The 24,736-nt window shown below is 36.2% G+C and overlaps 1 protein-coding gene across 1 annotated transcript; it reads right to left on the reverse strand.

Moving 5' to 3' along the window:
* Nucleotides 1-8,328: 8,328 nt before the first annotated feature.
* On the reverse strand, nucleotides 8,329-8,964 carry LOC140675962 (peroxynitrite isomerase THAP4-like). Its single transcript, XM_072910552.1, has 2 exons — nucleotides 8,821-8,964; nucleotides 8,329-8,421 (listed from the first exon to the last, which is right to left on the reverse strand). Exons 1-2 carry the CDS (start codon nucleotides 8,962-8,964, stop codon nucleotides 8,329-8,331), a joined length of 237 nt encoding a protein of 78 aa, XP_072766653.1.
* Nucleotides 8,965-24,736: the final 15,772 nt, after the last annotated feature.

Consider the following 24,736-nt stretch of genomic DNA (forward strand, 5'->3'; position numbering starts at 1 on the left):
CTTGGATACATCAAGTATACACATACCTACATAGATTGGTTTGTAAAACTTCACCTCGAGTCTACGCAATTCCACAGCGATTAAATTTTCCGAAAAAACGCTCCTGCTATGAAAATTTGGTTTCGCGATCATTGCCTCTGCGCCGTACCTATCGTCCCATTTTGTTATAAGTTTAATATCTTGCGCACATTTTCCATCGTTTTGCCGAAAATAATTATTATTTAATTTAATTATATTTATTAATTAATTATATTTAAATTAATTATATTTAAATTGTTCATTAATTTGTATAAATTCTTTTCAAAATCATTTTTCGCCATTGTTCTAAATTGCGTGTTTAATTCAATATATGTACGTAACCATGGAGATTGCGCGAATTGTAATATGCGATGAATTTTTGTAACGCGAAGACCGTGTCGCGTACATTGCTGCAGATTGCGGTAGCGTATTACGTATCGTTTCTTATCGTATAAGGTTGCGAGCAACTTGTTCTCTTTCTTGCCGGGTGGCTTGTCACGCGTCGGACAAAACGGTAAGTCAGTATGCGCGTCGTGAAGATGTTGCGAGTACTCGAGATCGACTTCGAGGATATAGCCTGTAGGCGAATCGGACGCGATCGATGATAGATTAAAATTGCATATATTGTCGACCCATTGAAAACTAGCGTAAGGCAAAGGTTGACACATTGCCCATCCGTATAAATTATTTACATCGAAATACATTAGATACGATGACGGTTTCAATGGGTTGTATGACTGCATGTACTCGTTAGCATGTACTCGTCGCATGCGCGTATCTGTTGGAACATTGACTCAAACCACCGCGTATACCTCGTTCTATAAACATTACCATATCGATGTCAGTGAGCAATTCAAACTTAATATTTGTATGCTTCAACATGGCATCCCACGTGTATCCGGGCAGAGTATAGTAATGCGCAGGGTCGAGCCCGTAACTCTTGATACAATTGTCACGAAAATTTTCAAAAACATCGGCTAATAACAAGACATCGATTTTTAAATATATAGATCGCTATATTTGCCTAGCGTTCTAATGGAGAATCGGTTCCAAACAGTCTCGGTGTGCGCGTAATCGTTCTCGGATACTATGTCATCGGTCAAGGAACTGTAAAATAATTCGTGCGGAAGTAAACATGCTCTCCTTTTCTTACCATCATGCCCTCCTTTTCCTATCATCATGCACTCCCTTGTCATACACATACAACGCTTTCCTTCTCACACCACGTCATACTCTCCTTGTCCTACGCTATATAGAACGCCTATAGCACCGTCTCCCTCTAACGCGTTGCGAACGCCTATATCACCGTCTCCTTCTAACGCGTTGCGAACGCCTATATCACCGTCTCCCTCTAACGCGTTGCGAACGCCTATAGCACCTTCTCTCTCTACCGCGTTGCGAACCTCTATCGCACCGTCTCCCTCTACCACGTTGCGAACGTCTATCGCACCGTCTCTTTCTAACGCGTTGTGAACGCCTATAGCACCTTCTCCCTCTACCGCGTTGCGAACGTAATTATTTATTGCAAATATACATTATGGATAAACAGAGTAGGGTGATTATTTTATCTATAACAGTTGACATTCCTCTCTCTCACCATCAGACCTCCGCAGTCAGTCGGAGAGGACACTCCCTCCACGTCCGGAACCATATGTATGCCTCCCCCCTCCCCCTCTCAATCAGGGGGGTACCATCCTTCCCCTTCAATCTGGGGGGACATTTGATACCTCCCCCTTCCCCCTCAGTCTAGGGGGAGACATTTGGTCTCCCCCCCGATCAGTACGAGGGGCGAGGTACCTTGCCTCGTCCCCCCCCCCCGCTTACCTCATCCCCCCTCAGATCCCTGTATTAGAACTCTCTTATTATATCTACTATCATTATTAATGAAATATGGATGTTAATAAAAGATCGAAATTATGCCCACCAGTTGATCGAATTAATGTAAAAATCGATTGCAGGTTGATTTGGTCAATTTGACATCAAATCGATATCTTTTTGATAATTCATTCCTCACTGGGTATTCATGTAATCATATGCAAACCCTTGCACGCTCCCCCCCCCCCGTGTGTGTGTATGTGTAGGTCATGAAAATATTCCTTCGCTCATATTTATATTAATCCATGCGAATAAAAATGAAAATTATTAGTACTATTGCACATGTACATATGTAGAAAAATTATAATATTTCAAAGTCGCATATCTCAGAAACTAAACAAGACCGCCATTTAAGTTATTAGGAAAAGTTGATCAGTACTTTCCTCTCTATAACATATATCAAGGCCAACATCATCGAGGAGGTGTGACTTTTTTTAGATATTTACCTAGAATAAACTGTCCAAGACATTTAACAAGATTAAACTTATTGTTCTTTAAAAGAGTTAATAATATTTACTGCAATATGTAATAAATATTTATTACAATATTATATATGAAGTAGTGTCCAAAAATTACATATATTTTATAAGATTTTTTCTGTTTATAACTTTTTAACAAACAACGAGCGACGGCTAAAAACTTTTGAATGTTACTCGGAGTGATGATTTTCATAATATCCCAGATAGCCAAGCGTGATTGATCATTAAAAACAAACTAATGCAATGCATGAGTTGTTATATGTTTGTTGTACGTTTGCTGACATCGAATTAAAACGCGCTACTGAATTCAGCAACATGAGAGCATATTACAAACAATTACCCAGATAGCCAAATGTTGCGATTTTGCAATCATGTTGCTGATAACCGTTGGAGCAACTAATTTTGAAAAACTAGGGACAAGGTGCGACAGCATTATGCTTGTCGGGTTGAACTCATGTGATTTCTAATTTTCAGAACAGCAAACTGATAGCAATATGGTAACATCGATTGCTGTCAGCAAACAAGAGACTTGACAGCAACTTGATGACAACCTATATTCATCGATTGTCCGTGATTAACCGCATTCATAATTTGGCGATAATTTTTCAGGGGATCAATCATGTAATTTTTGTTTTAGTAAGACAAAAACAAAAAAGTTAAAAGTTCTTATTAATTAAGCATTCAAAGATAAGAAATTTTAACTTTTCGTTTCTATCCAGACAACATTATGTCATTTTAAAGACGTCTAAAAGACATTCTAAAATTGCTAAGACATCTTAAAAGATTATCAGAAAGACGTATTTATGACGTCTTTAAGACGAATAATCTTTACTTATTCGGACAATCTACCCAAAATGTTACAATTTTATTTATTTGGATAGAAATTATCCGAAATGAAATTGATCAAAATGGTTGTTATACAATAATCTTATTAGTCGCGCTTTTATTAAAAATTTCGTAAATTAATTGTTTGTAATATGCTCTCATGTTGCTGAATTCAGTAGCGCGTTTTAATTCAATGTCAGCAAACGTACAACAAACATATAACAACTTATGCATTGCATTACTTTGTTTTTAATGATCAATCACGCTTGGCTATCTGGGTAATTTACGAAATTTTTAAAGCAAACGATCTGAGATATTGAAACGTTATATTGTCAGCAATATGGTAATATCTGATAATTTGCCATTTCATCTACAGCTGACTACAGCATTATGATAGCAACAATACATGTATAATATTCCCAGACAACATCCATGTCTTAAAGACGTATTAAAGACGTCTTTTTTGTGACACCTTCAAGACTTGACCAAAAAACGTATTTCTGACATCTTAAAGGCATTGTAATTTAAGACGTCATTTTTAAGATATCTTAAAGACGTCTAAAAAACATTTAATTTAAGACGCCATCTGAAAGATGTCTATAATACATTTAAAAGATGTCTATAATACATTTTTTTGCTTTATCGAAAAAGCAACTTAAAAAAGCTATCTTTACATCATCTTTTGATAGTTATTTTCCCGACAAAGCAAAAAGTTGACTAAAAGATGTCTTTTCGGACAAAAAAAAGTTCATTTTCTTACCGCTATACAGAGCTGCATGAGGTATCTATCTCGTATTTAAAATTGAGTTACCAAAAATATATAAAAGCGCGACTAATAAGATTATTGTAACAATCATTTCGATCAATTTCATTTCGGATAGTTTCTATTCAAATAAATAAAATTGTAACATTTCGGGTAGGTTATCCGAATAAGTAAAGATTATTCATCTTAAAGATGTCATAAATACGTTTTTCTGATAATTTTTTAAGATGTCTTAGCAATTTTAGAATGTCATTTAGACGTCTTTAAGACGACATAATGTTGTCTGGGTAGAAACGAAAAGTTAAAATTTCTTATCCTTGAATGCTTAATTAATAAGAATTTTTAACTTTTTTGTTTCTGTCTTACTAAAACAAAAATTACATCATTGATCGCCTGAAAAATTATCGCCACATTATCAATGCGGTGTACTAATCACGGATGACAAATCGATGAATATAGGTTGTCATCAAGTTGCTGTCAAGTCTCTTTATTTGCTGACAGCAAATCGATGTTACCATATTGCTATCAGTTTGCTGTTCTGAGAATTAGAAATCACGTGAGCTCAACCCGACAAGCATAATGCTGTCGCACCTTGTCCCTAGTTTTTCAAAATTAGTTGCTGCAACGGTTATCGGCAACATGATTGCAAAATCGCAACATTTCGCTATCTGTGTATATGTCAAGGTCATTAAGTTCTGAAGAGGTTGACCTTATGTGAATATTTACTATATTTTTTCATAAATACAATCTATTCAAAGATTAATCTTCCAGACTTTTGATATCACTTAAATTTACATTTATGCAAAATTATTAATACTATTGTAAATATATAAATACGCTTGTCTCTATTCCAACCTAACCATTTCTTTTTTGATCGTCAACTCTTAATGAAACATAGTGCATTATTATTGTTAAAACCCACAAAGAATATCTGTAAGCAACACTCTAAAATCTGTTCTAGTTTATCATTTATATTTCTTACATATTCTTCAACAATAAAAGTGATTGTTAAATTGTAGCTGCATTATGTTATTTTATCGATTTGTGTTTGCTTTGTGTATTTATATAAACATTGATTCATTGATTTATGCTTTTGCGAAAGTTAACAAATTTAATGAGAATGAATACGAAAGTTAGTAGCAATCAAGGTCTATAGATGAACGACGGGAAAGGAAGGAAGGTCTTCGCATTCATATTTACACATTTGGCCCCAACATGGCGGCCGCTATCTTCCAAATGTTTAACCTAAGTTTTTTTGTCAGAGTATCAATATATAAAAGAGGTTAAGGGTAGATAAGAGTGCTTTAAAAAAAATTAATATAAATAAAATTACATCAAAAAGTGGTAAAATAAAAGGAAAGAAAGTATATTGAAAATAAAATAAACGTAATAAATTGTAAAATATTTAAATATTTATTATAATTTAACAAAAGAACGCAATTTTTTAACATAACGATATAATTTTTTTATTTTTAAACATAACGCAATTTAATATATAGTTTTAAGTATAACATGTATTATAATATTATGTTATAAAAAAAATAAATTCTAAAATAAATGTTATTTTATTAAATCTCAAAATAAAAAATTATTAATAAAAATTAGTAAAAAATTAACTTACTACTTGTCTAAATGCACTTTTTGAACCAAAAGATTTATGTTTTGATTGTTTAATTAATTGCTTTTTATTATTAAAATGGATAATTTGGCGAATGTAGATATAGCGATAAATAATATTATTAAATGTATTACATGATTTATACAAAGTATGGTAGAAAATACCCAAGTCTTAATCATAAATAATAAGTGTTTAAATAATTGAGGATGTAACTCACACCGATGCAAGTGCTCTTGAAGATGTGCTTCGACTGTAATTATATATTTAAAAAGTGGAGTAGAAGGATTTTCTAAAAATCCAAAGGAGAGATTGTTAGTATAAATCGAAAATCGATTGTTATCATTCACCGTAAGTGTCATTACACATGATCGACAAACATATTATTTGTGGAGAACATAAGATACAGCACTTCCAATAACATTATTGATGACATTACATTGGATTGTATTTTCTAGGTTTAACAAAACTATAATCTTGTTCATTTTCATATATTTGTGAATACATACATTTTTCAGGTGGAATACTTTCGTCTTTTTCTCTTTAAAGTCTTTCTTAAAGTATTAAAAAAATCAATTCGAAGGTTTCAAGATATCCACAGTGATATTTGGCGCAAGTTTCAATTGATAACGTCTTTGGCTTTCTTCTAATTGCTCAAGATATCGAAACCGAACTTCATTACAAGGTAATTCTTCAGATTGCACAATCGTTAAAACTACTTTTATAATAAGATTATTCATTAAAGCTGACCGTAAATTTTTCAATAAATGAGGAACATCTGGAAATATGTATAAAGATTCATGCGGTCGTATGGGATGAATTATGAAAGGTGTATTGTTATCTTTGCCCACTTTCACACCTAATGTTCGCCATATAGCTTGGTTTTTTGGTCCCATATCTGAGACAAGACCATGTACTTTGTAACCTATTTTTTCTATCTCACCAATTATTTCTAAAATGACATGACCTTTTCATCTGAGGTTTTCGTTGTAAGATGCCATGCAATAATTTGTTTCCAATTGTCATTTAATCCTCTTAGCATAAAAACAATAACATTTGAACTTAACGTCTGTATATCTTCTTCATATGTTGTTTGACCAAAAAAAGATCCTAAAGCAACAAATTAAACACAGAAAAAACAAAATTTTAAAAAATTTAAGAAATTAATAAGTTAATAAGGATATATATATATATTTTTTTTTGAATAAATATATATATATGATTTTATAATTATAAATATTAGTAAATGATTAATGATATATAATAATTATACATCATTTAATAAAATTATTCATTATTAATATAGGTATATAGAAATATGAAAATTGTGTGTGAGTATAAATGTATTTATTTTCAATATTTAATTATATAAAATAAATTAAGGAAAGTGATATATTATTAGTATAAAATATAAATAAAATAGAAAAATGTAAAATATTGGTTTATAGTTGTAAATATTGGTTATAGTTGTTAAATAAAATTAAGTGAGTGCTTGATTTATATGTAAAATTAAATAAATATTTAATTTCAACACGTTAATTGTGGAATGGACTTATTTACTTCAACATGTTAGTTTGGTTAATTAACGTAACAATATTACAACATCAGTTTAGAGTTTAGAGTGATTTAATGGTTTTATTAAAATTCAATTAATACATCACTTGTTCCATTTATTTTATAAATAAAAGTTGTTTTCAGAAATTATAACTCATCCTTTATGATGCTCATCATGTGTTGGCTGTTTCCTAATTAGCCATAAATTTGTCATATTAAACTGACTGTATAAAAACAGTCAAACCATCATGTTATGCCACATGATTAGTGAGTGCTATGGCAATGAGCTTTATTTAATTATTTAATAAAAAATCTACTTTTATTTAATGCTTTGTATTACCTGTACTGACATCATATTTCAATGTTTTGCAAATATCCATTTCGTCCATTAAAAGTACACAGTCTGATTGGTGTGAAGATGTGTGAATTTCTTTTTTTTTTTTCATTAAGGAAATCACATCTTTTAGTACGCCAGGACTGAAATCTAGTTGAGCGATGTGTCTACATAAAGTAGGAATAGGATGGCAACTTCAATTCTTCTTTAAAAATAAATATGATTTCCATCCAACTGAAAATCAAAAAATAATAACAAGCCATAAAAATCATTATTTAATGTTACTTAATGTTTTAATGTTTTTATTAATGAATAAATAATTACTAAAGAAACTAATTACTTACCAGCATATCTTATTTGCATAGCCAATTTCAAGCATTGTGGAGACCAATTTGCTCGTCGATTGGTTAACCCTGATCCAAATTCTTTCAGAAATGGTATTTCTTCTATTTTTTTAAACAATGTTGCATATTTTTTTTTAAAATTTTTGTGCTTTAATCTTAACAGTTTTTCTCTTTTAAATTTTAATGTAAGTTCATTATTTTTTTTTATTGTTTCAGCTAATTTCTTTTTTAAATATTTAATTTCATTAGCTTGTCTGATTGTTCCATCTTTATCAGAAAATTGTATAGTATTAAATGCAACATTGTTATATACTTCAGTTTGAGTTTCTGTATCTACGTGCACAGATTGATTATCATGCTGAATATTTATTTCTATAAAAAAAAGATTATTATTAAGATATTAAAATGACAAAATAAAATGCTAAGATAATATTTGCCACTTACGATCAACTACATTTTCTTCAGGCAAAACACCTACAGAAGATTCAGTTTCATCTTGTAAAACTTTATTAATACTTTCCTCATTTATAAAAATTTGTAGGAATGGCATTAGGTTTTAATTTACGTCGTCCATCCTGTCGTTTATTTTCAAATTGAGAATCATCAAAATGAAACTGCAACGACAACAAATATTTATTGCCTATTTATTGTATTTGCCAAGGATACTCCAAATATTCAACTATACAATTTTAAAACTTAATATATCAATAATGAACTTGCTAAGCCTCGATAACTATTATATAATAGTTATAAAAAAATATCAAAAATTATATAATAGTTATTATAAATATTATAATAATAATAACTAATAGTTATTATATAATAGTTATAAAAAAATATCAAAAATTATTTATTTAGTATCAATTTTATTGAATTAAGTAAGATATATATTTTGCTTAATTCAATAAAATTGATATTAAATAAATAATTTTTGATATTTTTTTACAGTTTTGTACTATGTTTTAGAATCGAATAGTCGTATTACAAAATTATTTACTCAGATTTAATAATACCTCACATAACCTCAAATCTCCTTTTGGATGTTTAGCACACTGTTTAATCCAAATTTGTTTACGTTTTTCGTCAGCAGGAAATCTAAAAAGACGAAATCCTTGTTCTGCACGATTGCGACAATTTTTCGCACAACAGCATGGCATTATTACAATTTTTTAATACTATTATCTATCACTATCATATATATCAATTCCACTTCCACCTTCCACTTTTACTACTACTCACTTTTCTCGTACAACACACACTCACACATACTTTGTAGCCCCAAAATGGCGCTCATGCGAAGACCTTCCTTCCCCTGCCGTCGTTCATCTATAGATTTTGGTAGCAATATGTTGCCCGTTTATATCATTGCTTCGAAAGCTGATCTTGTTAAATCAAATATGTGCGGAAAGGAATTACAAGATTTCCGAGACGGCGTGGATCAACGAATACTATGGAGCTTGAAAAGTGAGTTTATTTAATTATGATTTTTTTATAAGAAAAACTCAAAAATTAGAAGAGCTAAATGATAAATTATTGTTTATTTTTATTCTACACTCAATTAATTGTTTAATTACAAAAACTATAATTAAAGTTAACTAAAATTGTGTGTCTTTTTCTATCACTGTAAGAAGAGCATCAATTATTAGTAATTATTAATAATTAATTAGTCTTTGTAGTAAATTTTAACTAAAAAATATCACGGTAATTAATTATAATCTTTATACGTGCACATGAGTGAAATTATTTTAACATTTTAAATTAAAATCTTGTATATAAATTTATAGAAAAGTTGATTTAATAGCTTAAATTGATTTTATAGCTCGAGATTTTCCAGCCGAATTGTGCCAGTATATTATACAAATTAAAATAAGATAAAAGGTTATATAAACATATATGTACATGTGTGTACGTGCGTGCATGTATAAACGTTTATATGTTTTATTGAAGAATTATAAAAAAAATATGAAATATATAAATAAAAGATATTATAGATTTACTATAAATACTTAATATGTTTATACTGCAGTTGTGTTTACCACTTGATATCGTTAAAGATAATTAATGTAATTTTTATTAATTACTACTACTGTAAAAGATTAATACTATTTTTATTTTAATAATTCAAATTACAATAAGATTCTTAAAAGATTAAATAATTGAAATCACAAGAAGGTTCTCAAAGATTAAATAATTGAAATCACAAGAAGGTTCTGAAAGGTTAAAATCAAAATAAAAAGGTAGGTAAAGAAGAGTTACTGAAGTAGATCGCAAATGTCAGCCAGAGCATATTAAAAGTATTCCCGGCAAGTTTTGAAATGACATTTGGCATATTATTTCTCCAATACAAAAAATTTCTCTTAAAATTTCAGCTCCTTAACTCTATTATTTCTTGTGTTGTCGTGTTGTAATGAAATTAAAAAATGATTTTTTCAATATGTTAGCATCAAAATTACTATACTTAAATAGTGCAGGATCTTTTATTTAATTGCCTCATTTTTTCAGTTAAAACTTTATATAATTGATACAACGGCTACACTTTAATATTTATATTAAATAATATTTATATATTTAATATTTAATTTTATATTAAATTGAATTTATATAAATAATTCGAGATATTTAAAGATTACTTTTTAGATTTAAGGAGTATCGAAAACATTGGTGTATGGCTATGTTACTGACAAGATGCTTATTATTAGTGAGATACAGACCTATATCTTTATTTTTTTTAATTATCTTTAGAAAAAAAATAAATTATAACTATTTATGATTCTCTATTTAAGATATAATTTTATGATTAATAAATAATAATAAAATAATACAATTTATTGACAAGTAGAGTAGTGTTATAGTGGGGATTCTAAGCCATGGGGCGCCGAGGGGGGTGGGGGGGGGCGGGGGTATCTGGAAGGCGCGAGGGGTTTGGTGTTACGGAAAGGGGGGGTGGGGGGGGTGAAGGGTCCTACACACATTCGAAAGTAGATGTTTATCTTTGTGGTTGATTTTATAGCCGGGGATATTTTAGAAGTCATAAAACTTTTTTTTCTAATTTTATGATCATTTTATGGTCATTATATCATTAGGATTTTAAGCGCTGACGTTCGGCAGCTTTGCATCCTCGCGGAAAATCTCCCATAAAACTGGAGCGAAACATCTTCCATAATTTTTAGGCAAAGAACTGCAACTGCAAGGTATTTATTTTTGTGGTTGATTTATAGCCGGGGGACATTTTAGAAGCCATAAAAGTCGTGGGAAAACAATAGAAATTTTTGGCCGACGCTGCGACGAACATGTCGGAACGTTTTTATAGATGCAAAAGCGTTGACGTTCGGTAGGATGTGTTAAGACGGCATTATTAGGCGAAATATAAGAAGAATGATCGCGAAAGATAATAATGAAACGAGCAGTGGTTAACGTGCAATCTAAAGACAATGCATGTTTTGCGTGGGCGGTAGTGGCTGCTATGTATCCAGCTGAAAGATGCACACACCGACAATCATCGTACCCGCATTATACAACAGTACTAAATCTCCAAGATATTGAGTTTCCAGTCACTCTTAATCAAATTAAAAAATTTGAAATTTATAATAACATTTCAATCAAGGTGTACAGTTTTGAAAACAAAAACATCGTCCCTATTCACCTTACGGAGCAAAAGAGAGACAAGCACGTCAACTTGCTCTACGTGCAAGATGCGCAAGATATCGGACATTTTGCATGGATCAAGAATCTATCTAGACTTGTTAGTATGCAACTCAGCAAACACAAGACTAAAAAATATATCTGCGATCGGTATGTATATTTAATAAAACTGTCTAAAAATATTTAAAACAAGGATATAAAAATTTTAACTTTTATTTTACAGATGCATGCACTATTTTCACTCGGTCGAGAAATTGCAATCACATACAGTAGACTGTGGAAAGATGAACGACTGCGCTATCCGATTACCGAGCGATAAGGATAAGTGGCTCGCATTCATCAACTACAACAGGAAGGAGCGACTACCTTTCGTCGTGTACGCCGACCTGGAGTGCGTTTTGGTGAAAAAAGAAGAAAATTTTTATCAACATCACCAAGTATTTAGTGTGGCTTATTATGTACATTGCTCGTACGATAATTCGTTATCCGCGTATCATTCTCGTCGCGAAGCCAATTGCGTTGCATGGTTCACCGACGAACTTAAAAATTTGGCGCAACGTATAGAAAATATTTTAACAACCAATGTCCCCATGGTAAATTTAACGCAAAATGAATGGAAAGAATTTCAAAGTGCGACTCAGTGTCATATATGTGAGAAACCATTGATAGAAAATGATACGCGCGTACGCGATCATTGTCATTTGACCGGGCGGTACAGAGGTCCCGCGCATTCAAATTGCAATCTAAATTACAAAGAATCTTTTTGCATTCCAATAGTATTTCACAATTTATCTGGTTATGATTCTCACTTTATAATCGAGGAAATAGCCACAGCATTCGAAGGGGGAATCGATTTACTTCCGATAACAAAAGAAAAATATATTTCATTTACAAAACATGTTAAAGGTACGAAAGACAAACCGGGAAATCACATTAAATTACGTTTCATAGATTCATATAAATTTCTCACAACAAGTCTCGACAAATTGGCGTCTTTTCTGAGCAAGGATAAACTCAAAATTTTACAATCGGAATATAAAAATTTATCCGCCGAAGATTTCAATTTATTAACAAGAAAAGGTGTCTTCCCGTACGAGTACATTGACTGCGTAGATAAATTGCAAGATGCGTGTTTACCATCACGAGAATCATTTTACAGTTCCTTGACAGGTAACACAGTATCTGAGAGCGATTACGCGCACGCTGAGATTGTGTGGAAGCGATTCTCCATTCGAACGCTAGGCGAATATAGCGATCTGTATTTAAAAATCGATGTTTTGTTATTAACAGACATTTTTGAAAATTTCCGAGAGAGTTGTATCAAGAGTTATGAACTCGACCCCGCGTATTACTATACTCTTCCCGGTTACGTGGGACGCCATGTTAAAGTATACGAAAATTATATTTGAATTACTCACAGACATTGACATGGTTATGTTTATCGAACGAGGTATACGCAGTGGTTTAAGTCAATATTCCAACAGGTACGCGCGTGTTAATAACGAGTACATGCAGTCGTATGACTTATCAAAACCATCAACGTACTTGATGTATTTCGATGTTAATAATTTATACGGATGGGCAATGTGTCAACCATTGCCTTGCGCCAATTTTCAGTGGGTCGATAATGTTTCCAATTTTGATGTATCATCGATCGTGCTCGATTCGTCTACAGGCTACATCCTCGAAGTCGATCTCGAGTATCCACAGCATCTTCACGATTCACACACTGACCTACCGTTTTGTCCGACACGCGACAAACCACCCGGCAAGCGCGAGGGCAAGCTTCTCGCAACCGTATACGATAAGAAGCGTTACGAGATACACTACCGCAACCTGCAGCAATGTCACGGTCTTCGTGTTACAAAAATTCATCGTATATTACAATTCACTCAATCTCCGTGGCTCTGTACTTATATAGAACTCAACACAAAATTTAGAACACTGGCAAAAAATGATTTTGAAAAAAATTTGTACAAACTAATGAATAATGCAGTGTTTGGCAAAACGATGGAAAATTTGCGCAATCGCGTAGAAACTTAAACTTTTAACAAAATGGGACAGAAGGTACGGCGCAGAGACATTGATTGCAAAATCAAATTTTCATAGTAAAAGCATTTTTTCGGAAAATTTAATCGCTGTAGAATTACGTAAACTCGAGGTGAAATTCTACAAACCAATTTACGTAGGTATGTGTATTCTCGATATATTCAAGACATGTTTGTACGAATTTCACCACGATTATATGGTACCAATGTATCGGGAGAGATGCAAAGTCATGTATACTGATACGGATAGTCTTATATATCACATTGAGTGCGATGATGTGTACGAGAATATGAAACGCGACATGAGCAGATTTGATACGAGCGATTATGTGATAGACAATGCGTACGGTATACCGCTCGTGAATAAAAAGGTACCGGGTATAATGAAGGATGAAAACAACGGTACCATAATGATTGAATTTGTCGAGCTTAGAGCAAAAATGTATGCGTTGCGCGTGGATGGTAAGAAGGATACGAAAAAGGTAAAAGGCGTCAAGAGTAACGTTGTTGCGAGAACGATAACGTTTGACGATTACACGCGGTGTTTGAACGAAGAGATTGAAATAACGCGTAGTCAATCGTGTATAAGATCAAAATGACACAAGGTATACACCATTCGCGAAACAAAAATTGCTCTAAGTCCGTACGACGACAAGCGGTATATCGTACCTACAACTACTGATACGTTACCGTGGGGACATTATAAGATATCTTTATAAAATATAATGTGTGTGTGTGATTTTTTTCTTGTATATTTCATATTTTATATATTGTAATGACTATTGGAAAGGATGTATTAATAAAGATTTTGTATATTTCAAATATTTCATATATTTTTATATTGAATACATTGTATTTCTTATAAAATTAAATTACATGATCCTTATGTACCCAAGAATTGTGCGAGCTATCAAATCCCAGCCATTTCACGTAAACCTCGTCACCCCTCCTGCGCAGTACTTTCTCCACGAGATACACATCTGGATAATTCGCGCGATGCAACTCGTGCTCGTAAAATGCTCCAGCGATAGCTTTTCTGCGATAATCCTCGAGTAGATATGTTACGGGATTAGTATGTTGCACTTTAACAATCTTAAACACCTCGGTTGTCCAATTTGGTGTGTAACCCTTTTCGAAAAGTTTTTTGTATTTGCTAACGCGTACCAGGTCACCTACTTTAAACTTTGCAGGGGCAGCAATTTTTATACTGTTGTATACCGTATTTGAAAGTCTATCAGCGATCGTGGGAGTAACATCGATAGGTCTCATATTGATAGTGCGATGTTTTCGCGCGTTATATTCTGCAACGAGTCGGGATAGCGCGTCGATCCACTTGTAAGTTCCGTTCAGCGTAAACATCTTCCACATGTCGTTCTTCAGCGTGCGATTGAATCGCTCGACAGACGCCGTCAATACCGAATATGTGGAATAGTGATTAATGTTATGTTTCCGTATAAGCCGTTGCACATCGGTATTGTAAAATTCCTTCCCGTTATCAATTTGTATGTTTTTCGGGCATCTTTTGCTATTTCGAATTATTTTGGCGATTGCATCAGCCGTCTTCCTTCCACCTTTACTCTTGAGTGGTACAGCCCATGCATACTTGCTCAACACATCGATGACGGTGAGTATGTAGTGGTAACCTTTGTTGAAACGAGAATACAGACGCATCTCGACGATGTCGGCTTGTCACAGATCATCGTATCCCCGCACTATGACGTGTCTTCGGGGAAAATTTTTTCTCGCCGGCGCGTGCAGTTCGTTCACCAAATGTCGTCTCTCCAAACTATGTTGATTCTTTGCTTTGTCAGTTTTTCTCGATGCCCGTTTGTTGTTCGCTTTTTTTTCACTCATTTTCGTTTATCGCCTTTAATAGTCGTTCTTGACCTGTTCTGACCTGTTCTTGACCTGTTTTGACCTGTTCTTGATCTGTTCTTGACCTGTTCTTGACCTGTTCTGACCTGTTCTTGACCTGTTCTTGATCTGATCTGACCTGTTCTTGACCTGTTCTGACCTGTTCTTGATTTGTTCTTGCGTTGTTCACCGCCGTCCTTCACCCATTCGAAAATCGTTCTTGACCCGTTCGCAGCCTTTTTCGCAGTCGTTTTTGACTCGTTCGTAGCCGCTTCTGACCCGTTCGTAGCCTCGTTCACAGACGTCTTTTGACCGATCGTAGGAGTTCTTGAGTTGTTTGTAACCTTGGGTGTAGCCGTTAAGAACGTGTTCGTAGCCTCGTTCACAGCCCTGCTTGAGATGCTGGTAGCCTCGTTCGAAGCTGTTGCAGCTGCTGCTGCTGCTGCTAGGTCGTTCACTGCCACTGTCACTGCCACTCATTGTAGTTAGATAGCAGTTCGATAATTCTTTGTAGCTGTTCGATAATTGTTCGCAGCCGTTCTATAATCCTTCGTAGCTGTTCGATAAGCGTTTGATAGCTGCTTTTAACCTGTTCACTGATGCTCATTTAGGTTGATAGCTGTTTCTGAGTTAGCGTTAGCCGGGCGTTGAAGTTCGTTTAGCACAATCTGTATTGCTCGCACGTCCTTCTCAAGCGAAATCAGCTTCTCGTCTGATTCTTTCTGTTGATTCATTAATCTTTTAACGCAGGACTCCACGTACAGTTTGTTGACGGTATCGGTGTCAACCTCTGGTTGCGCTACACGGCGAATCTTACGTGACCTTGCATCGAAGTCTGTAACGACGCGACACAAAACGTTTTCGTGCACATAACTTTTTACCAATCTATCCCAAGAACCGTTTGTGCCGGTTGCATCATTTCTTGGATCGAATAATCCAAATTTGTTGATAGGCATTTTTTTTCTGATGCTTCGTAAAGTGTCACGCAACGCTGATCGACTGATTAGTTTTGTCGAGACACCATTTAATTTATAATAATTCCTGCTTCACGAAGTTCTTCGATGATTGACTGGATCTCGTTGTCGTGAGCGTTGTGACCAGCTTGGCGCGAAGCGTTGAGCAATCGTAGCCAATCCACTAGTTCGTTGGGATCGTCCCAGTGCACGTAATCAATCATATTGTTGGTTAGCGTCATAGCGCGAGGCATAGATATCTCCCCTCCAGATTTTGTATTTTTCGATTCGAGCGACATCAACGGTGCAATTATATGTTTGTACCCCCTGTTACCCTTCAAATGGCCCTGCGCATCATAATCGCGTCTATGCGCGTTCGTCACCAATAATATGCTCTTGTATTTTTCCAAATCGGTCCCCCTCGTGTAAAGTTCGTCATCGGGAATTCTCTTGAAGCTCAACTCGTACAATCCTGACGTTCCAATGTACCGCACGTCGTCTGTGATAATAGAGTCGTCTTTGTTGATGTTGAATCGTTTGTTGCCGAGTCGCATTTCATTCTTTCTGTCAAAATAGACTCCATACACATGATCAATCTCGTGATTTTTGTCGCCACTGAGCAAAGCGCCTATGTACTTTTGCCCAAGTGGCCCAAAGTACTCCCGCAACGTTTTTTGACCTTCCGGCGTTTGTAACTTGTTTCGAACAAACGATGATTCGAGCATGTTACCCGAGGTTTCGAAAACATCTTCGTTTACGCTTGTTGGTGCGGCTAACGGCGTAGAGGCTATCGACGGTTCATACAGTAAAACGTTCGATCGTTTCCTTTTTTTCGGTGTCGCATCTTCCTATCCTCTTCCTCTACCTCCTTATCTTTAGCCTCTTCCTTCTCATCCTCCTTGTATCGCTTGATGGGTAAGATTTTAATCTTTGCGCTACTCTCCGACTTATTTTTCACCGCGAACGAGTTGTCGACAATCTTTTGCAACGGCTCGATAATAGGTTTAAAATGGGTCTTGACCGCGATATCGTCATCGATGTTACCGGTCTTCAAAGCGCGATGTTTCTTGCGGATCGATTCCCTCGTTTTCGCAATCTCCTTCGCCATCTTTTCACGCTCGCGAATATTATCGCTCCCAGCCATATCGATAGACAGTGTTGAAAGCTCGCGTTTCACCCCTCACGACAGAATGTAGGCAACGACTAATCATTTTGTGGTATCGCAAACATGTTAAACCCGTTTCTGTATCGCTCGTTTATAAGCAAGCTATCCTTATCTATCACGAGAAATCCATACTTTTGCTGCCAACAAGTACGACATAACTCACTGAAATCCTCGTATGACATGTCGGTATTCACGTGATCGTTGTACACGTGTTTCAAGTTGGTGCCATCTTGTTTAAACAAGATTAGCAGGTTCGCGTTGTCGCGTAAAAAATGTTTCGGTATTCTCGCGTATGTCTGGCAGAGATAGAAGCAATCGACGTTCGAGTGGCCTCCCATTGAGAAATATTCTCTTATTGTATTTTGTTTGTCGCACGCCACGTCATCGAAAACGAAAATCGAGTTTGGCCGTGCTTCGCTCGGTGGAATGACGTCACTGTTATTGGAGAATGTAAAATAGCCGATTTCATCGATCGACGTTAACAAATTCTCCAATGTCGATATTTTGGCTGTTGCAGTGACTTTGAATACACGTACACATTTTCAAAGCGGACGCCGTGCGGGCTTTCTATCAAACTAATCAACATGTTAGTTTTACCGCAATTCGAGGGGCCGCAATCGATTGCGCGTATAGTATTCGGCAGCATCGTACCGTGTCTACGCATCTCCGTATTGTCACCCATCGAGCATAATCTGGCGTCGTAATTTGTCACGCGTATCGCGAAAGGTTGTTGCACGAATTTCATTTTCCCACTTCCGATTCGGATCGCACGCCTGTCTATTTATAACTGCGCGGAACTACAAAGTGTTCAGTAACGAAAAAATGTTTGTCCTGCTATCAAATCCTTACGATATTCTCGATTTGAGTGCCGAACAGCTACAGTTTGTATCTAAAGCAATTTTATTGCGAATGTGTGGCAATAACGTTCACTACGTGTGGGACAAACTTCTGGAATACATAAAGGCGGATTTGGAGGTTCAGACCTATCGTCGCTGTTTCGAACATTAAAATCAACCGTGGCAACAAACGCACATTGACGGTCCAGCGCCAATAATAAAAGATTGTCGTGAATGTCAACGTAAATAAGCAGAGGTCTATTAAATCGTGCAATAAACGCGCTTCCTATCGAATTGCATATTCCTGGATACCAGTTTTGCGGTCCGGGCACGCGGCTAGAAAAACGATTGGCTAGAGGTGATCGAGGTATTAACCCATTAGACGCAGCGTGTCGTGAACACGATATAGCGTACTTTCGGAGTAACGATCTTGCCGAAAGACACGCGGCGGATAGGATACTCGCCCAAAAGGCACAAACTCGCATCACTGCGAAAGATTCGTCTCTCGGTGAGAGAGCCGCAGCCACAGCTGTCTGGACAGCGATGAAAACCAAAACGAAGTTCGGTATGGGTCTAAAGACGAAAATGAAGAAAAAGATGGTGAAAAAACGAATACTTCCGGTAGCGAAACGCGGGGGTGTATTACCGATTCTACCAGTGTTGGGCGCTCTCGGATCTCTGATTGGTGGAGCGGCTGATGTAGCAAAGATAGTGAACGATGGAAAAGCTACACAACGTCAGTTTCAAGAGATGCTACGTCACAATCGTGCCATGGAAGGTCGCGGATTGTATCTCGTGTCATACAAATGCGGACGAGGAGTCTCAATGAGAAAGAAGAAAAAAAAAAACGTCAAAGAGAGGCTAAAAATGCCAGAGGGCGTAACTACCAACGTACAATTGCTGCAAATAGCAAAACGTATGCACATTCCATATTTTAGAGGTGTTTTTATGCGTAACTCATTACTGATCGGTAATATATATCGAAACGAGAGCGAGATCATAAATTTGGATAACGCTAAAGGCTCGAGTACTCACTGGGTAGCGTATGCAAAGAGGGGGAATCGTGCTATATATTTTGACAGTTTTGGCAATCTTCGATCGCCGAATGAATTGGTGCGATATTTAAATGTGACAAAAATAGAATATAATCACACATCCTATCAAACTTATAATCAAAGCATCTGTGAACAATTGTGCTTGCAGTTTCTCCGAACGGTCGATGCACGCGAATTTAAAGACATACATTGCGCTATTTAACTTAGTATTCGTTAAACAGTTTGGCCAACATGTCTATGACATTCACGCTGACTGGAAAGAGCAGCGTTCTCGCGGCAAACTACTTTCCCAATGTAGATTTAAGCGACGGTGAATACGAGCTTGGTCTAGCGGATTTTGAGTTATCACACGATATCGAACGTGAATTCCTCGAATAATAAATTTTACTTTGGCAAAGACGATGCGGAAATTACCTAACCTAACCTAATCTTTCCCGAGGGATCGTACAAGCTGCAAGCGATACATGAATTTTTGAAACATACAATTTTACGGAAACGTTCGCAACACACAGTTCGTGATGGTGATAAAAAACACACTGACGACGACGATAACTTTGAGGCTGGAGAATGGCCTATAGTGCTCCGCGCTAATTACAATACGATGAGGAGCGAGATCAAATGCGCCTACAGATTAAATTTTAGCAAGCCTAACAATATTGGATCGCTGCTAGAATTCTCGAACCGTATACTGCAGCCGCGAAAATGGTACGAGTCGGACGTGCCGATTAACATTATCAACGTGAACATTATCCGCGTCGAATGTAATGTGACCGCGGGTGCGTATAACAACGGTAAACTCGTTCATACGATACACGAATTTTCACCGAGGGTACCACCAGGATATAAGATATCGGAAACACCGGCGCACATCATTTACCTACCGATCATCGTGCGGTGCATTACGGATTTAACGTTACGCGTTGTCGACCAGGAAGGACGATTACTCGATTTTCGAGGAGAAGAGATCACCATTAGATTGCATGTACGGCGGCGGCAAAATTAGCGTGTGATGCTCGTGTTGAACGGATCGAAAGACGTGAGAAACAACACAATCTTTACGACGCCAGCGACAACAACATCGACATTTGCTAATATCCAATCATCCGGCACTAAGAAAAAGAAATTGAACGCATCAAACGTTGCGTTTTTACAATCTTTGGGATTCGTGGTGCGAAACATTTAAACGATGACTGACATTCTCAACATCGCGGATGAGCCAATCTTTGACGATCGCATCGTCAAGATTGAAACTCACTTCTAACCCATTCGCCAACACAACGTTCGGACACAGTGATGAGATAAGATTACCCATACAACAACAGAATCTGTATACATTGCCGTACGAGAGTTTCTTATACATCGAGGGAGAATTAAAGATAAAGAAGCCAACTGGCGGATCTAATGTGGTACTGCAAAATAATTGCGTTACATTCATGTTTGACGAGATTCGATACGAACTCGATGGTGTGGAGATTGATCGGAATAGAAACGTGGGAATAACAAGTATGTTCAAAAACTATGTAACAATATCATCCGATAAAAGCGTGATTATGAGAAATGCTGGCTGGAGTGAGCCAACTACTGTGGAAGGACACTTTAATTTTTGCATACCGCTCTACATGTTATTGGGATTTTGCGAGGATTACAGACGCATAGTAATTAACGCTCGTCACGAGTTGATCTTAATACGATCGCGCAATGACAAGAATTGTCTGGTTGGAGCTTCGGCGGTGGAGCCTGTGATCAACATATTGAAGATACAATGGCGAATGCCACATGTGCTGTTGAGTGAAATTAAGAAGTTGTCTATGCTGCGTGCTCTGGAAAGCGGACGCTACCTCAGCATGGGTTTTCGCTCGTGGGATCTGTACGAGTTTCCGCTGTTGCAGCGTACAACCAAGCATTCGTGGGCCATTAAGACCGCGACTCAGCTGGACAAACCACGATACGTTATCTTTGCTCTGCAGACAGGCCGGAAGAATGTTATGTCCGAGGATGCGAGTAAATTCGATGACTGAAAATTAACAAACGTGAAACTCTATCTGAACTCGGAATGTTATCCGTACGATGACATGAATCTGGATTTCGATAAAAACAAATGGTCGATTCTGTACGACACGTACGCGCGTTTCTGCAAAAACTATTACGGATACGAGTACCTCGAACCGAGTCTCACCGTCTCACTGTTTCTACAGTACGGTCCGTTTGTGATCATCGATTGTTCTCGACAAAACGAATCGGTCAAGAGTGCAACCGTGGATGTGCGATTGGAATTTGAGTGTAAGGAGAATGTGTCTAATAATACGACTGCGTACTGTCTCATCATACACGATCGCGTGATCCAGTACAACCCGTTGACCAACGTTGTGCGCAAAAATACCTAAGTGTTTGCGACAATAATTTAGAGAGAGGGGAAGCTGGATATAAATCCGAGTGTTACGAGATGGTTGTCATTCTTCTTAACTGACGAAAAAAGATCTCATCATGTCTGTACCAACGTTTGTCGATCTGCAAGGATTTGTCGTTTCGAATAAATTCATCACAAAGGAGGTGGCGGTGCTGAGAAGAGGAACTGTTCTCGCACACTACATTTTTCGGAGTCCTATACCATGGCATCTCCTTACAAAATCCGAAAAGTGTCAAACTTCATGGTTGATGGCGAATCATCATGGACTACAATGGGAGGATGGAATCGTTGCGTACAGCATGGCGAAACGATTGATTACAACAGCTGTAGTTGAAGAAGAAGATGATAAAATGCAGTGTATCGTATACGTTAAAGGATGCCAGAAACGAGAATGGCTTGCTAATATGCTCAGCGACGATGCGAGAGAAAATTTAATCATTTGAGACCTTGGATGCTGATTACGACGATATCGAATCTCTAAATAATCTAGATGTTAAAAATACTATACGACGTGAAAAACATGTTAAGAATTGCGCATTACAAAATGTATTCAAAATATTTAACTGGTGGTCGCAACGCCAGAAAGAATTGCAAGATTTGGAAAAATAAAATATTTAAACACTAATATGTTTTATTTCTTATTCCCCCTCCTCATTCCCTCCCTCCCCCACGAGTCATTTAAGAATTCTTTTTATCCGAGTATCGTCTCTCTCTTCTCCTAAAAATTTCAGAGCACTAAAGTATTCTAGAATCTCCCACCACATTTATCACTAATCTCCCCCCTACTACTTTGAAAAAACGGGGTATCACGTATATTTGATTCTTCATATTCGATTCTTCATACGGTCAGTGTTGCGTTAACCGTTCGTGAAAGTGATCCACTTTTGAAATCTGGAAGTATATACTACGTCGAAAGAAGCAGTGGCGGCCCCAGCAGAAGCGTGAATAATTACGTACCGAATCGTTATGAAACTCCATCGTTTGAGAACAAATGTGACAAGTAAGTTTTTGTTTAACTTCTTTCTATTTTTTACAAATTGTTTTTAAACTAATTTTTTTTTTATTTTATTTTTCTACAGCATTTCGTTGAAGCGTCGTGCAATTCGTATACTAAGTAGACGATACGCATTGACAACCACGGAATTCAAATTCCTTGAAATTGGTATCAGCGTGGATACACCGAGTTACGTGGAAATTGTCATAGGAGATCAACAAGGAAAGGAACTGGTATTATCTCTCGAAACGTGGAAGGGACTCTACGAGCAACGTCGCAATATTCACGATTTACTGCGAAAGGACTCTAAAGATACCTATAATTTTATAAGCGTTGGACCGCTAACAGTGCGAGTTCATACGATTAACGATACTAAACTTATAAGTCTCGAATCTTTAAACGTACGCATGATGATGATTGAACCGACGTTATACCGTATGTTTGATCTCGATCAATGCATCGATGTAACCTTTGATCGATTGGTTAGAATCACCGAGACCGTCGATACTAAGTTTACACAATTCTCCAATATCGCGTCCACTATAACGGATAATAAAAAAGTGTCAAATGTAATACGCGCCAGCGACACCTTCAATAAACATCAACTCGTCGATTGCGAACTGGTAGCTTTAGTTTTTAGTCACAATATGTAATAATAAAAAAAAATATAAAAGAGAAGAATAAAGTTTTTTTAAATTTAAATCATGATATAATTTATTCGCACGCATTTCCCATCCGTGCTTCCTCCCACCCGTAAACAGTCTCAGTTCTCATATGTAGCTCGTTGCAGGGAATGACGTCATGCTGGAAAGGGAGAATGCGAAGCTAGGGACCGCGAGAGAGTAAGCGCTAGGAAAGAAAGAGATAGCGCGAGGCAAAGGAGAGCGAGAGAGTAAGTGCTAGGAAAGAAAGAGATAGCGCGAGGTGAAGGAGAGCGAGAGAGTAAGTGCTAGGAAAGAAAGAGATAGCGCGAGGTGAAGGAGAGCGAGAAAGTAAGTGCTAGGAAAGAAATAGCGCGAGGCGAAGGAGAGCGAGAACGCAAACAGTAATTTTTTTTTTTTTTCTTTTTATAATTTTTTTCTTTTTTTTCTTTTTATTATTATTTTCTTTTTATTATTTTTTTCTTTTTATATTTTTTTTATATTAAATATTAAGTTATTATATCTAATTATATCTAGTATATGAAGGAAGAAGGATGGGATAGATAAAGGAAGCGCAAGCAAGCAATTATATGTGTTTAACATAATTTTTTTTATTTAAAAAAGTGTGTGTTTATTTACAAAAATCTGTGTGTGTGTGTGTGTGTGTGAATTTAAAAATAAAAAGAAAAAGATATAAAAAAAAAATATATAAAAGATTGCACGCCGATGGTCGAGCAGTACGGCACGACGGCGACTGCTGCTGCGAGGCGCTGGAGGGGATGACCGGGCGGTGGTGGTGGCGTCCAGGTAGGGTTCCTGCATAACAGAAAAAAAAAATTTATTAATATTTTCATAATTTGAAAAAAAATACTTACACATCAAGGATTACTTACAATTACTGATCAGAATCAATATCAGAATCTGGATTATTGTCGATGACATGTTGTAGATACATGTTATCGATATGTTGACGGATTTCCCGATGGATTTCTTGTAACTGCTCAGGACATGCTTGCCGATTTCCGCCTGGTAAACAGCAATTCTCGCAAGGCTTTCCCCTTAATCTGTTGTTTTCATTTGTCCATATAACTTTGTAGTTTAAAGATCACTGTTGAGGAATTTTTTATGTCAAGTTCGCGATTTCGTTGAAACTCCACCACCGCATTCAATAGTTTTTCGGTCACCATTTTTCACAGCACTTAGTCCTAGCAAATGTCTACAAAAGTTTATTGCTGCGCACAAAAACGGCACACACTACATGCTATTACTTGGCACAGTGAGTGTCCACAATTATTACACGAGTTCCAACCGTGATAAATATATTGTCCAGTTTC

Source organism: Anoplolepis gracilipes, unplaced genomic scaffold (genome assembly GCF_047496725.1).
Source record: "Anoplolepis gracilipes unplaced genomic scaffold, ASM4749672v1 Contig22, whole genome shotgun sequence".
In the NCBI taxonomy this organism is placed as follows: Eukaryota; Metazoa; Arthropoda; class Insecta; order Hymenoptera; family Formicidae; genus Anoplolepis; species Anoplolepis gracilipes.

What these genes read in the sequence shown, in the direction of transcription:
- LOC140675962 (XM_072910552.1), bottom strand. Translation starts at nt 8,964, where the DNA reads ATGCCATGCTGTTGTGCGAAAAATTGTCGCAATCGTGCAGAACAAGGA. An exon ending in GAGATTTGAGGTTATGTGAG is followed by an intron (nt 8,422 to 8,820) that starts GTATTATTAAAT and finishes TTGTCGTTGCAG; the next exon opens with TTTCATTTTGATGATTCTCA.